This window comes from Rattus norvegicus, chromosome 1 (assembly GCF_021556685.1).
Source record: "Rattus norvegicus strain SHRSP/BbbUtx chromosome 1, alternate assembly SHRSP_T2T, whole genome shotgun sequence".
NCBI classification, from domain to species: domain Eukaryota; kingdom Metazoa; phylum Chordata; class Mammalia; order Rodentia; family Muridae; genus Rattus; species Rattus norvegicus.
The window spans coordinates 200743374-200756238 of NC_141534.1; the positions used below are offsets into that span (position 1 = coordinate 200743374).

The following is a 12865-nucleotide window of genomic DNA, read 5'->3' on the forward strand; positions in this document are numbered from 1 at the left end:
ATCGAGTTCCAGGAGAGAGGGGCAGCCACGAGAATGCCCTAAGCAAGTTAGTCAGTCTGCCTAATGTACCTTGTAGTTTGATGGGTGAAGCTCCCAAGTGGGAATCGTCTAGGCTTCCCCAGTCACCCACCAGGTGCACGGCACCTCGAGTTACTGCCACTGACCCAATGTGTCTGTTTGGGTCTGATGCCTTCCAGAGTGAAAGCAGAGGCCTACACTGGTGGCAAACATTGTTGTGTTTTCAGTTCAGTTAACAGGAGACCGAACTTAGACTGCCCTGTCAACCCAGAGAGACTAATTAGAGATTACCCCAAGAAAAGTAATCTGTTGTTACACACAGGACATCTCTGCAGCTTGTCCGGGGTGCTCACCCAGAGGGAAATGACAGAAAATTTTCCCTTTCCACGGCCACCTCGTCTGGGTGATATGGATACTAAGGTTCTATCACTAGCCACTCGGTAGCGGCTGTGGGCGCTTCAGAATGAAATGTCTCCTAATGACTTCCTTGTCATAAGAAGCCAGTCTGCACGGAGCTGCAGTGGTCCCTGAAGGAACAGTACCGGAAACTGACCACAAATGGCATGTGCCCAGGACATGAGGCTCAGCTGCTGCTTTTGCTAAGATGGGCTGCACGTCCTGTTTCCCTGGTGGCCTGCCTCACCTGAGTGGTCCCTGGGCATTGGGCCTGTGGGTCCAGTGAACTCTAGATGTGAGGATGTATTAGTTCCCCTATGAGTGAGGCTCTGTGAGTGAAGCACTTTGCAGAGTGGCACCCGGGTCCCTGGAGACCCTTCGTCTGCCTTTTGGAAGGAACATGAGCCTACCTCCCAAATCAGCAGACTTCTCCAGGAGGGGAACACTCACCTCCTCCTGCAACCGTGCTCCGAGATCCTGTCCCAGGTCCTCACATATGAACTTGCACTTGTGCTGCCTTAGCCTCTTCTACATGCGGCCATGGCACCCTGGCTCAGCTGCAGATGAGGTCTCAGGAGACTTGGCCAGAGATGAATCTTAAGGGGGTAGGGTTGAGGGGGAACTTCCTGGTAACTAGCTACCATAACTGGGTGAGTTTCCTGTTGAAGGCTTAGGATTCTGCAGGAATTCATGCCTGGGCACAAAGTTGACCCTGTTCCTGCCGACTCACTTTGTCTTCTCAAATGCTGTGACCCCTTGAGGTTGAGCTGTGATATCCAGGGTACATTCCTCCAGGGGTGGTGGCTACCCATAGCCTTTAAATCAAGGACTGACTGTTAAGGTCATGGGTTGAATGGGTGGAACCTGCTGGAAAGATCCTAGAGAGCATGCCCCTCCGCTCTGCAGTCATGCTGGGAAGGAAAAGGCCGTAGTGTGCAGTTCCTAGGTCCCCCGGGATCTTTCACCTGAGGCATGGCTCTCCCCCCCCCCCCAACCCCCATGTGAGCTACATTCAATCCTTTGCTGATTAGACTGGCTCGACTTCCCAGCTACGGACCTGGGGTCCAGCCAAAGGTAGAGAACAGTCAGCCCCACCCTAGCCACACCACCAATCACTTCCCATAACTGGTTTTCAATATGCATTAAAAACAATACAGACAACAAAAAAACCTTTTCCGACAGGGTCTCACTTTGCAGCCCAGGCTAGGTGGAACTTGCTATGAAACAGTGGCCCTATACTGCCTACATGGTCTTACACTACGCAAATTAAGCCAGCCTTTATGTGGGTGCAGGTTATAGGCTCCTCCCCACTTACTGAAGAGGGCTGGAGAGATGGCTCAGTGGTTAAGAGCACAGGTTGTTCTTCCAGAGGTCCCAGGTTCAATTCTTAGCACTCACATACATGGCAGCTTACAACTGTCTAGAACTCCTGTCCCAGGGGATCCGACACCCTCACAAAGACATCTATACAAATCACTACTACACATGAAATAAAAATAAAATTAAAAGAGAGGTGGAGGTGCAAGCTGAATTCTTTCAAGGTCACAGAGAAGAGCTTGATTTAAGATAACTTGCTTCTTGCTCAGGCTCAGTGGTGGGAAGGGGACTACCTACCTGGCCACCATTCCCAGGCACTGAAGCAATGACTTAAAGATCAGGCCAGGTCAAGGATTTATCCAAGAAAGCACACACCAAGCCAAGAAAGACCACCAAAACCGCCTCCCTCTGTAGCTACCTTAGTGGGGAAGGCTGGCCTTCAGATGAGGCAACCACAGAGCGAACCCTACCCATTAATTTAAAAACACAAGCCACAGACTCCCCAAGAAGGTTTCCCTCCACCACGGTGGTCTTAGGTTTTGAGGCCTAAAAGAAAAAAAAAAAAAATCATGACAGTAACTGTTACCCCAATGTCCTTCTGTTGATGTCCTTTGATTTTACAAGGGCTTGGTGGCCAGTCCCGGAGTCCTCAGGACCATAGTTGAAGAGTAAAGTTTGATTTACTTACTGCCCTTTGCCTTACTCCCAGCTTGACTAGGGGAGACCTGGTCGCTCTTACCGTGCGTGGCCCGTGACTCAACATACACTGATGGGCATGGCAGATAAAAGACAAGCCCTGATGTAGACACAGGATTCTATAAAGCCCCATCTTTCTCTGCAGGACAGCCTTGAGACGCCTGTGGCTGGTGGCTCAGCTGCTGGGCTTTGCAAGTACCAACCCACGGGCCAGATAAGGTGCAATGAAACCCCGAGATAGCAGGGGACTCTGGGCCTCTGCCAAGGGACTGACTCCAGAGGAAGCCCTCCCAACAAAGCCTCAGGCAGAGAAACGAGCTCGGAGGCCACACTTCAGGCACAACGAGCAAGGTCAGGAGGGCTGGGGAGCTGGGGAGCCTGGCTCTGGGGCCTCCCACAGATGCTCACCAGCAGCCTAGGTGGGATATCCTTTCCACACAGGAACTAGCAGGAGAGGATGGAGGAGGGCCCCAAAGTGAGTACCTGTCAATCAGGGCTCCCAGCATATTTCTGCTGGTAAATTCCCTGTGGAACTCAAGGTGTTTACTTTATTGCACATCTGTTTCCTCCACTTTCAATTAGGCCAGAGAAGAGAGATGTGCTCCACCTCCCTTGGCCTACTAGCTGAGCTCTGTAGAGAAAGAGCAGCCCGGAACACGTGTACCCAGACACCTCTCTCCCCTTTCCTGTCCGGGGAGTCATTTACCAGGTTTGATGAATGGAGCTGTGCACAGGCCAGCAAAGTAGAAAGCCATCCTTGCAAGCTAGTGACCAACCAGCAGAGAAGTCACCACCTCTGCAGAGGTTTGTACAATTGCATGGTAACACGGGCGAGCACTGCAGAGGACTGCATGCAGGGACCACCAAATATCTTCTCCTGGTACAGCCTTGTCCTATGTGGCCCCAGAGCAAGGCCTGGCTGGTTCAGAGGCAAATCCTTCCTGGCCTTAGAGGAAACTTAAGAATACAAAATTCCAAGCCCCCCATGCTGCTAGATTCTGGTGGCTTTGCTCTGGTCTCCAGCCAGCCCTGCAGCTCTGGATGCTCATAAGGTACCTCTGAGCTGTGGGGGCACCCTTGACAGGACAAGTAGTTCTTAAATACTAAAATGGTGCCCACGGTAACAGAGAGGATGCCAAAGATAAACACAATCTCTGAAACAGAAAAGAAACCTGCAGAGCCCACAGGTAGTGGTCCCTGAATAAAAGCTGATCTTCCCTAATTCACTGATACTCTGATGATGCTAAGCTTATCTGACACAGGCTTCCCTATGTAGCCCAGGATAGACCAGAATTTATAGTGACACTTCTGCCTCCCAAGTCTAGGGCCATAGGTCTGCTTTCACGCTCTGTCTCTCCTTATGAAGGCCGAGAGTATCTACTATGTTCAAGTGCCTGGAGTCCCCACACCCAGCACAAGGGCTTCGGTACAAACTAGGGGGTAGAGGAGAAGCCTCGGCCAGCCAAAGGGATGTGTGAAGATGTGCCAGCATCTTTTGGCACCTGCAGGTCCTTTTATGCAAAAGCCTCGAGGCAGTAGCAACTGGAATGGCAGTGGCCCGGGATCCCCATGCACTCAGATCACAAAGGCACAGTGAGAGGCACAGTCGACTCATGCCAGAGGGCTGGGTTGTCTGTGGCACTGTGTCCATTGAAATGAAGGAGCCTCATGGGTGACCCTGGGAATGGAACACATGTTCTCTTGCCCTTTCAAAGGGGGCCAGTGAGCCAGGCAGACTTGGCTCAGTTCTCTCTCCCATCTCCAAGCCCATAAGCACAGATGTTACTGTCATTCTGAAGCTAAGGCAGCCCCTGGGCCAGCAGAAGAGGGAAGAGGCCCCGTATGCTCAACTTTAATTCTGCGTGAGGTTTTAAGGTCCACAAAGATGATGACTCTTTTGAGGACCCTTTTGTAGGCTCACCACCCACAAGGCCAGCAGGGTATGACTTCGCCAAGTACAGCAGCTGGCCAGGGTCCCTCCCTCCCTCCTTTTCTCAGTCACCTTTTCTTCCAAGTATTCTAGGCTCAAATTTCCACATATGGGAGAAAACACTAGAATGCACCAAGTCACATTTACCCCTTTGAATCAAAGTCAAGTAACAGTAAAGTCTTCACACAGAGAAAGGAGCTAGGACCCGAGGCCAGCTGAACACGGCACTCTACTCCCCAAACAAGAGCTCCTTTTGACCATTCTAGCCTAAGAACTGCAGAGGGGGAAGCCTCTCTGCCAGGGCCCAAAACAACAAGGAAGGAGGCTAGGACAAGCTTGAATGAGAACAAAAAAGGGCAACAAAATAATAGACAGCGGCTCTAACATGAGGGCCAAGACTGCAACTGTAGAGAGGTTAAGAGAAAGAAACTCCAACCTGGAACCAGCACTTCTTTAGCTGGGAAACATATGTTCAGAAAACATATCGGGGTCATTCAAAGCAGTAAAAGCTTGTGGGTCCAATCCTCAGTGCAATGTGAGGTTTTCCAGTGTCCCCCCTCATTGAATGCTACGAAGCTCCCAGAGGAATCTACCTTTTCTCGTGTAGAGGCTCATCAGTCTCTGTGTTCTGGCCTGGTTCCCCAGCTCTGAATTTTTGTTTCTAGCCATTTAATCTTTTCCTTGTTGCAGGCACTGGCAGGTGGGCCTGGTCCTCTCGGGACCAGAGAACAGTTCACATTCCATTTAATCAAAGGAGAAGGGTCTTCACTGTAAGGGTAAAAATCCCCCAACTCGTTTACAGGGAAGAGTTCAGTCCTGTGGTCAGAGCAGCTCAAGGTCAAGTATAGTCCTGACTCAGACACGAGGCGGGGACAGGCAAATGCTCCACAGGGGTCTACAGAGACAGACAGACAGACAGACAGACAGACAGACAGACAGACACACACACACACACACACACACACACACACACACACACACGTCCTCCTACAGCTTGCTCTTCCTAGAAGGCGTGTTCAGCATCTTTCCAAACCAAAGAGCTCGTCCACAGTATACAGAGAATATTTCGGACATTTGAGGAAATTACTGGGGTCCTGTGGGAACAGCCACCATCTTGATTCTGATGTCACCTGTACAGACAGCTATAGGTTTTCCAACTGACCTTAAGAGTCCTTAGCAACAGCAAGGAAAACTAGAGAACTATAGAACGGCGCAGCTGCGTTAAGGAAAATTGCTGGTTTGTAGGATGTGTGAGACTGCACTTCTCACAAAATAAAAGCCGACCCCTGGGCCTGGCCCTTGACAGGCTGTGCCTTGCTGGATTCAGGGAAGGTGAGGAGACAGGGAAATGACCGCCTCCATACCAATGTCTGTATGATGCTCCCTTGGCATCTGACAGAGAGAGGCTCAGACTCTTGGCCATGGGTGACAACATGTGACAGCCATTGCCAGAAGGCTCAGTGGCTTGTGTTAGCTGGCCATGTCAGTGTGCAATAAGCTGACCCACCAGGTGCCGTCCCTCACACAGCTCTGGCCAATAATCCCGTGCACCTGTGCGCCTCACCTCCATGTTCCGAATTGTTTGGTTGAAGACCGGCAAACAGAAGCTGACGGTATACTTATGCACACCAAACAAAACAAACATTCATTGTCTATGCTGTCAAAAGAGCCAACCAAGACCCTTAAAAAAAAAAAATTCCCCAAATAATCCTGCTGTAGATAGTTGACATCACCTCACCATACAGGCAGGAGGGGAGAGGAACAAAAAAAAAATTCCCCCCCAGGCATTCCAGGACCCTCTACACTGGGCAGAAACCAATAGATTTGGTGAAATCAAAATGAAAAAAAAAAAAAAAAAAAAAAAAAAAAAAAAAAAAAAAAAAAAAGTCAAGCTGACTGACCCAGCTACTAATGAGTAACACATGCGACTCCACTTCAAGATACCAGGTTGCCTGCTGGCCCAAAGACAAGGCAGGTTGCCCAGCAATGCATCTTGGGTCTCTGAAGTTCTCCTTGGTCTAACATTGTTCTCTCTGGGGCTCAGCACCTTTCTGCCTGGAGCCATGCCTCGAGATACTCCATGAAGTCTCCTGCTGCCTTCGGCATACCCCGATCTGGCTGGAGACGCCATGAGACCTGTCATGCAAATGCCGTTCCTTCATGAAGCTGAATGGCAGCCAGGAAGCCAAGGCCCTGCCCCCAGCCCCTGACAGGGTAGAGTCATAATGCCACACGGAATGTAGGATAAGGAACAAGGATGACAACTGCTGCTCTGGGGTAGATCATTTGACAGAGAATTTTATTTGCTGGCAGACTTCCAACTGCAGACTTGCTTGGCACTGGCTCGCTGCCATGCAAATGACATAAAAAAAAAAAAAAGAGAATCAATATCCTTGGGTCTGTAAAACAGTGTGTCAACAATCACACTCCAAACAACTTATATAATATCCTTCACCCCATACCCAAATAGCAGTAAGTGTTTTCTGTTCGGGTGCCATACAGAATAAACGGAAAGGGGGGGAGGGGTGGTTTTTCCAGGACCTCCTCCTCCTCCAGCAAAACCTTTCCAGGACTTCAATGAGGAGATAATCTTTCTGTGATTATGACCAAACCCTTCCGTTGCTTAGCAACACATAATTAAGGAATATGTTTTCAGATCCGCTTTGCGAGCCCAGCCATTATCAGATGAAATTACTAGAGCAACAAATGTCATCACCATGCAAATTAGTTGGTTGCAAAGAAAGAATGTTTGACTGAGAAAGAAGGCATGGCCTCTCCAAAAAAAAAAAAAAAAAAAATCTGACTTCCCCCTCTTGGCACACAGGGATTTCAAAGTCAAAGTATATAATCACGATTTAAAAAATAAGAAAAGGGAGGGGGAGACAAAGCCAGAATCACTAGACAAGAGAAAAACCAGAAAAAAACAAAAACAAATAGATCCCAACCCAAACTGTTAGTCAGTGTCTCTTAGAGAAACGAGGTTCCTGGAGGGAACTCCAGTCACCACAGCGGCTCTCTGTCGGTCTCACCAAACAAAGAAACAAACAAACCCGTCTCAGAACTCACAAGACTACCCAAGGTTACTTTAGAGGAGATTGTAAAAAATACATAGTCTTTCTCACTCCACTGTCCCTGTCCCATACAGTAAACAGTCTAAATTATAGTTTTAATCTTTTTTGAGTGTTCAGTGGTTAAGAGCACTTACTACTTATTCCTGCAGAGGACGTAGGTTCAGTTCCTAGAACCTAGATGGGACAGCTAACCTGTAGCTCTAATACCAGAGGATTTAACCCCTTACCCCTTTCCGGCTTCTGTAAGCCCTAGCACATGCATGCACGTGCAGGCCCTCATACATACACATGAAACAAAATAGAAAGAAATTAATAAGAGGTGATTTTTCTGAACTATGTATGGTGGGAGGCAAAGGAGAAAAGAAAAGAAGAAAACTGATCAAGGTTTTTCAGTCAGGATTCCAGAGTTAAACACTAACTGTTCGGGACGCCCACCAAGAAGTCTAACCAGTGTCCAGAAAGCACGCAGTGACTCACACTTGGCTCCTGCTTTGAAGAAAACCACCTAGGCGTCCTCCCCCTCTTGACTTGGAAATAGTATCTTCCCCACGAACAAGCAGAATTCCCAACAGTATTTTCTAAAATGAGAGGCTAAATCTGTTTTTCAAATAGTTCTAAGGGATTTCAACGTTTGCTTTGTTTAGCCCACAACTGTGGAAACGGACACGTTCTTATCAGCCACAGGTAATCTCTACCTTTGATACTGTGTGCTGGCCCTGGCGGAGGGGCACTGTTGACACCGCCAGGCACTTTCACCAGCAAACTATCCACAAACAACGTACAAGAGGCATTCCATCAGATAGATGCCCCTGACTTCCCCAAAGCTATCCGACGGAACTGAAGAACCACCCCTCTGTGTATAAAGTCACTCAGAACGGCTTCTGATCCTCGCGGGGAAAGCAACCGTGTTTCAACACCAGAAGGAGATACCTGCAAACAAACTGAGGCTAAACCTGATTGATTCATAAACCTGCCGCAGAAGTCAAGAGTAGGGAACTGACATGGGAGGAAGGAACTGACGACGTTCACACGGATGCTTTGATGTGTGTGTGGGCGTGGGGGGAGGGGCTGGGGGGGAGGGAGACAAGACAGAGATTATCTGCTCTTTTTAAACATGACCAGTAGGTATATGGATATATTATTCCCTTCTCAAACCTCTATGCCTTCCCCTTCCCCCTTGGACCCCCAGGCAGGAAGTTACTTGGTTCTGGTGTTAGCATGGTTGACACGATGATGGGAGCCCCTGTCCGCCGGGCCACCTTCTGGTATGGCGGATGAGGTGTGTGGAGACTTTGCCTGACTGGTGGCAGGGCAGCCGGCTCCACGGGGGCTGCTCCAGGTTTCCGCAGGAGCTGGGGGCTGGCATGGGGGCTGGGCAGCGGAGAGGCGGTCACACTGCGTTCCCTCTTAAGCAGTTCCATGGGCACCGTGTAGGAGGTGGAATAGGCTGTTCTGGGACTTGAGTGAAGGGGGACAGAGGGGCCTGGGTTAGCAGTCAAGGCTACCCCAGCTTGTGAAGGGTAGGAGGAGGCCAGTCGTGCTGTTAGGGCACAAGGGGTAGGAGAGCTATATCCAGAGTTGGAGGGTAAGTGGGGAGTCTGGGACCCCACCACTGGGGCAGAGTAAGTAGCTGCTGTCTCCAGGAGGTGCTGGGAAGGTGCACTGGAGGGGCGGCGACCTAGATCTCCACCTCGGGGAGAGGGTGTCTGCAAAGGTCCAGCTGGGTGAAACTGCAGTGCTGTGGTCCCCAGCGAGGCCGTGTCATTGGGCAGCAGCTCACTTCGGTGGCTGAAGCTACTGGACCGATGGCGGGGTGGAGGGCCTGTCCGGTCCTGTCGCCGAAACTGCATCTCTGTCCTGCAGCTGCTGACCAGGCGGCTCAGGACACGGGCCTGGCCCAGGTTGGGGGCAACAGACTTGATGTCAGCATCCTCTAGGGTGGCCAAGACAGCTGGGGAGTCAAAGCCTTGTTGTAACAGGGCTGCCAGGGTAGCCTCTGCCACACCCTCTGCCCTCAGCAGGGCCAAAAACTCAGGGTAGACGGTCCTCTTGCCCCCGGGTCCTTGGAATGTTGACAAGTCGGCTTCATAATTCTCATAAGCCAGCTTTGAATGGATGCTTTCTCGGGTAGGCCCGTAGCCTCTATTCAGGGAACCTGGGGCCACCCCCGTGCTGTTCTCAGTAGGGGCGGTCGAGCTGGGGTCCACAACCAGGCATGTTGGGGCCACCTGTCTGGCATGGGTAGAGTCAACGGGTCTTTCGCAGATATCGTTGTAGACCTGGCTGGAGTTGGGGGAATAGGTGGGTACCTCTATCCCTAATCTAGAATCAGGTTGTTCCCTTCCATACCTCCCAGGAGATGGAGCCCTGCAGTGTGTCCGCTGCCCATGCAGGACAGTTTTACTCCCAGATTCCCGGTACAGGTGGCCAGCATCCTGCAGAGCAGGTAACTGGCCTTGTACCTGCTCCCATGGTATTCTGCTGCCCAGCACTCCGTAGCTGGGCACCGGCCGGCTGGTTCCTGGGTCCCGATAGAAGGGAGGCTCCTTGGGTACCCTGGTGCCCCTGGATGGGTCGCCATAGTAGTCTTGTGGCAGCACGGAGCCACGGCCAGACATCACTGCCTGCCTGCTGTCGTAGAAGGTGAAGTCAGGCACGGAGCCCTTTCTTGATGCCAGTGAGTTATAAAAAGCTTCCCGGGACAGGCAGGACTCAGTGTCCTGGGCACGGTGGTTTACCAGCTCACACCAGACCCCTTCTCCAGGGCCATAAGTCAGAGAACTTCTCCTCCCTGGAGGGCCAGCATTCTCCCAAGGGCCCTCATACCAGCCAGCGGCATCCCAGCTCTGAGAACGGCCAATGTTGATGTGCCTGCTGGGAACCGGCATTGGCAGAGCAAAGCAATACAGCAGAGGTGGGGAGGAGGCCTTTCTTTATAAATCTTCAATTACATACATCAAAACCAGACCTGGCCGCACGCGAGCCCTTCCGAGATGGCAGGAACAACCAACTGGGGGTTTCTGTTTCAAGGCACAGCCTAAATTATTAATCCTCTGAAACCTTAGTAGGCAAAAAGCAGACTCACGGTAACTTTGCCTCACTCCCCAATGGTAGCCCGCGAGGTCTGTCCTGTGTGCCTCTAGCCCAGGCAGGAGGCTGTGCTCCAGTCTGCTGGGCCCCCTTTCCAGTGGCTATGCTCACATGGCCCTCAGCTCCTGCAGCGTGAGGATTAGGAGCTAAATAAAACCCCTAAAGCTTTTGTTCCATGTGACCTCTCCGAGGGATGAAGCTGGCTGCTTGCTTTAGCCAGGCCGAACAGGCAGCTGGAATGATCCCACGTGGCCTTGTCCCTGAGTCTGATCCCCCTTCCCATCCTTGCCTGGTTTCTCTCATCCCTCTTGGGGGAGCCCCTGACCCTCTTCACTAAGTGCAAGAGAAGCAAACTGGGGCTACTTAGCTGTCCGTCCAGTCCTAATCCCTCTCTCTGGAGAGGCATTAGTGTAGCAGCACACAGCTACAGCAGATCAGATGGGAGGTGTGCACAGGAGAGCCCCGGGTCTGATTCCAGAATGGGAGGTGTTCTGGGAGGCAGGGACTCTGTCCGACACTGGAACCTGGCGTCTAGGATTCTGGTTATAGATCAAACAGGTTACATAGCTCAAACCCAAATTCTCTCCACCTTGAGATGGGAAGACAGATTCTTTCATACCACAGGGAAAAAGACAAAGTGTGGGTTAGGATCTGGAATTCTTACTGTAAGACAACAGCAAGATCGGGCTGAGCAGAGGGTTGGCCACCAAGGAAGAAAAAACAGGAACTCCTGTGCCTCCCGTCTCTGCCTGTGGGAATGTACAAAGCCCCCATCCTCCCTGCCGCCCACGCTCTTGATACTTTTGTTACAGATTTCACAAAATAAACCAAGGTGGTGATCAAGAAGTATATTTAAATGAGTTCATATAACTGTACACAGCCACAAGACCAGAAAATTCTGTGCTTTTACCTACTTCTCAACTAGACAAATACCAGCCATTTAAAAGAAAAAAAAAAATCAAATGTGAAAAACACGGAAAAACTTACTTTGGGAATTTGGATACAGTGTCATTTCTGTGGTTATGTGGGTTTCTGTGGGTTATGGCGATTCCATCCTTTCACTTGCTCATGTCCAGTCCCCGACATCCAACACAAATTCCATGTCGCACTCCCTAAGGAGTTCTGGTCCCTCCAAAGTAGCCTTCAAGAAGTCACAGATAGCACCTGCCCAGCCCAGCTGTGACCAATGCTGGACCCACTGTGCAATTAACCAGAACACATGACCACAAAGACTGTGGACCACCGTGCTGACGCCACTGCCCCCACTCCTGACCCAAATGCCATGCTAGATGGAAACTTCCTAGAATTCAGTTAGAATGGAAACCCGGAAATGGCAGAGACGGCAAAGTATCACCATGAAGCATCAGATAGCCACACACACGAACTACTACTCTGCCTTCTTGGGCCACAACACACTGTGCCTGAGGACAGGCAGAGAGGGGGCCAGGGGATACGTCAGGACACAACCAAGCCAGGATTTACAATTCTCTACCTCTAAACAGGTTCTCTACCTCTAAACCCACTGGAAACAGTACAAAGCCGGGACACCATACACACCAGCTCACTGAAGTAGATAGTAGTTAACAGTCTGTCAGGGAAGGCAAGCTGGGGAAGCTGTCTGAGAGGCTCTCTACTTGGCCCTGTTCAGGAGAACATTCTCCCATCCCAGCAAGCAGTCAGGCTGGGGATGGGGTGTGCCAGTGTGCACACACATACACTGACACAGAAAAGGCACTAACTTCTGTGCCCAGATCTGCTTTGTTACCTCCTCCTTTTCCATTATTGGTTTTTTTTTTTTTCTTTTGAAGCAGAGCACTAAAAATCCCCTGGAAGGGGATTTTACCTCATGGGGATTAATGTCTCTGCTGCATAACTGGCTAGAGAACACAGCTGACCAAGCAAGATGGATAGCCCAGGTTATCACCTGCCCTAAGACAAGGCACTCACCCGGTTGCCATTACAACTTGTAGGGGACATCTATCATGTACCTGGCCTCGTGCGAGGACCACAGGTAGTGATGATGACGTCACACCAAATACTTTGGAATGCAGAGTCCGGATCCTGTCCCGGGTCATAGGTCATAGTGAAGCTGGGCAAAGAACTCCCAAAGCTGGGGGTTACTCCCAAAGCTGGGGGGTCTCTGCGCCCTCCTGGGATGAGGGAAGGGAAACTTAAAGTAATTCTGGAAGTTTCTAGGCATCATCATGGTACCTGAAAATACTAGCGATGCCCACTGATGAGAAAATACTCAGGTGATGGGGTGTTATGTTCCAGTCACAGCTGGATCTGTGGCCTCCAAAGGGCGCAACTGCTCAGCGCTTGCTTGGGTCTTCGCCTCATGACACGA

General features: G+C 50.6%; 1 protein-coding gene across 24 annotated transcripts in view; it reads right to left on the reverse strand.

The window, feature by feature from the left end:
* The window catches only part of Ctbp2 (C-terminal binding protein 2), a 136093-nt gene that overhangs the window by 19434 nt on the left and 103794 nt on the right, over window positions 1–12865 (reverse strand). Inside the window, exon 1 of one of the 24 annotated variants that reach the window (NM_053335.2) lies at window positions 8630–10360. The exons of 22 other annotated variants lie outside the window; for them this stretch is intronic. In NM_053335.2, coding sequence (NP_445787.1) covers window positions 8630–10316 — 1687 coding nt within the window. In that variant the 5' untranslated portion in view covers window positions 10317–10360. Of the gene's footprint in view, window positions 1–6404; window positions 6526–8629; window positions 10361–12865 lie in introns of those variants that run through there. One more of the 24 variants, XM_087593688.1, reaches the window with a different exon arrangement.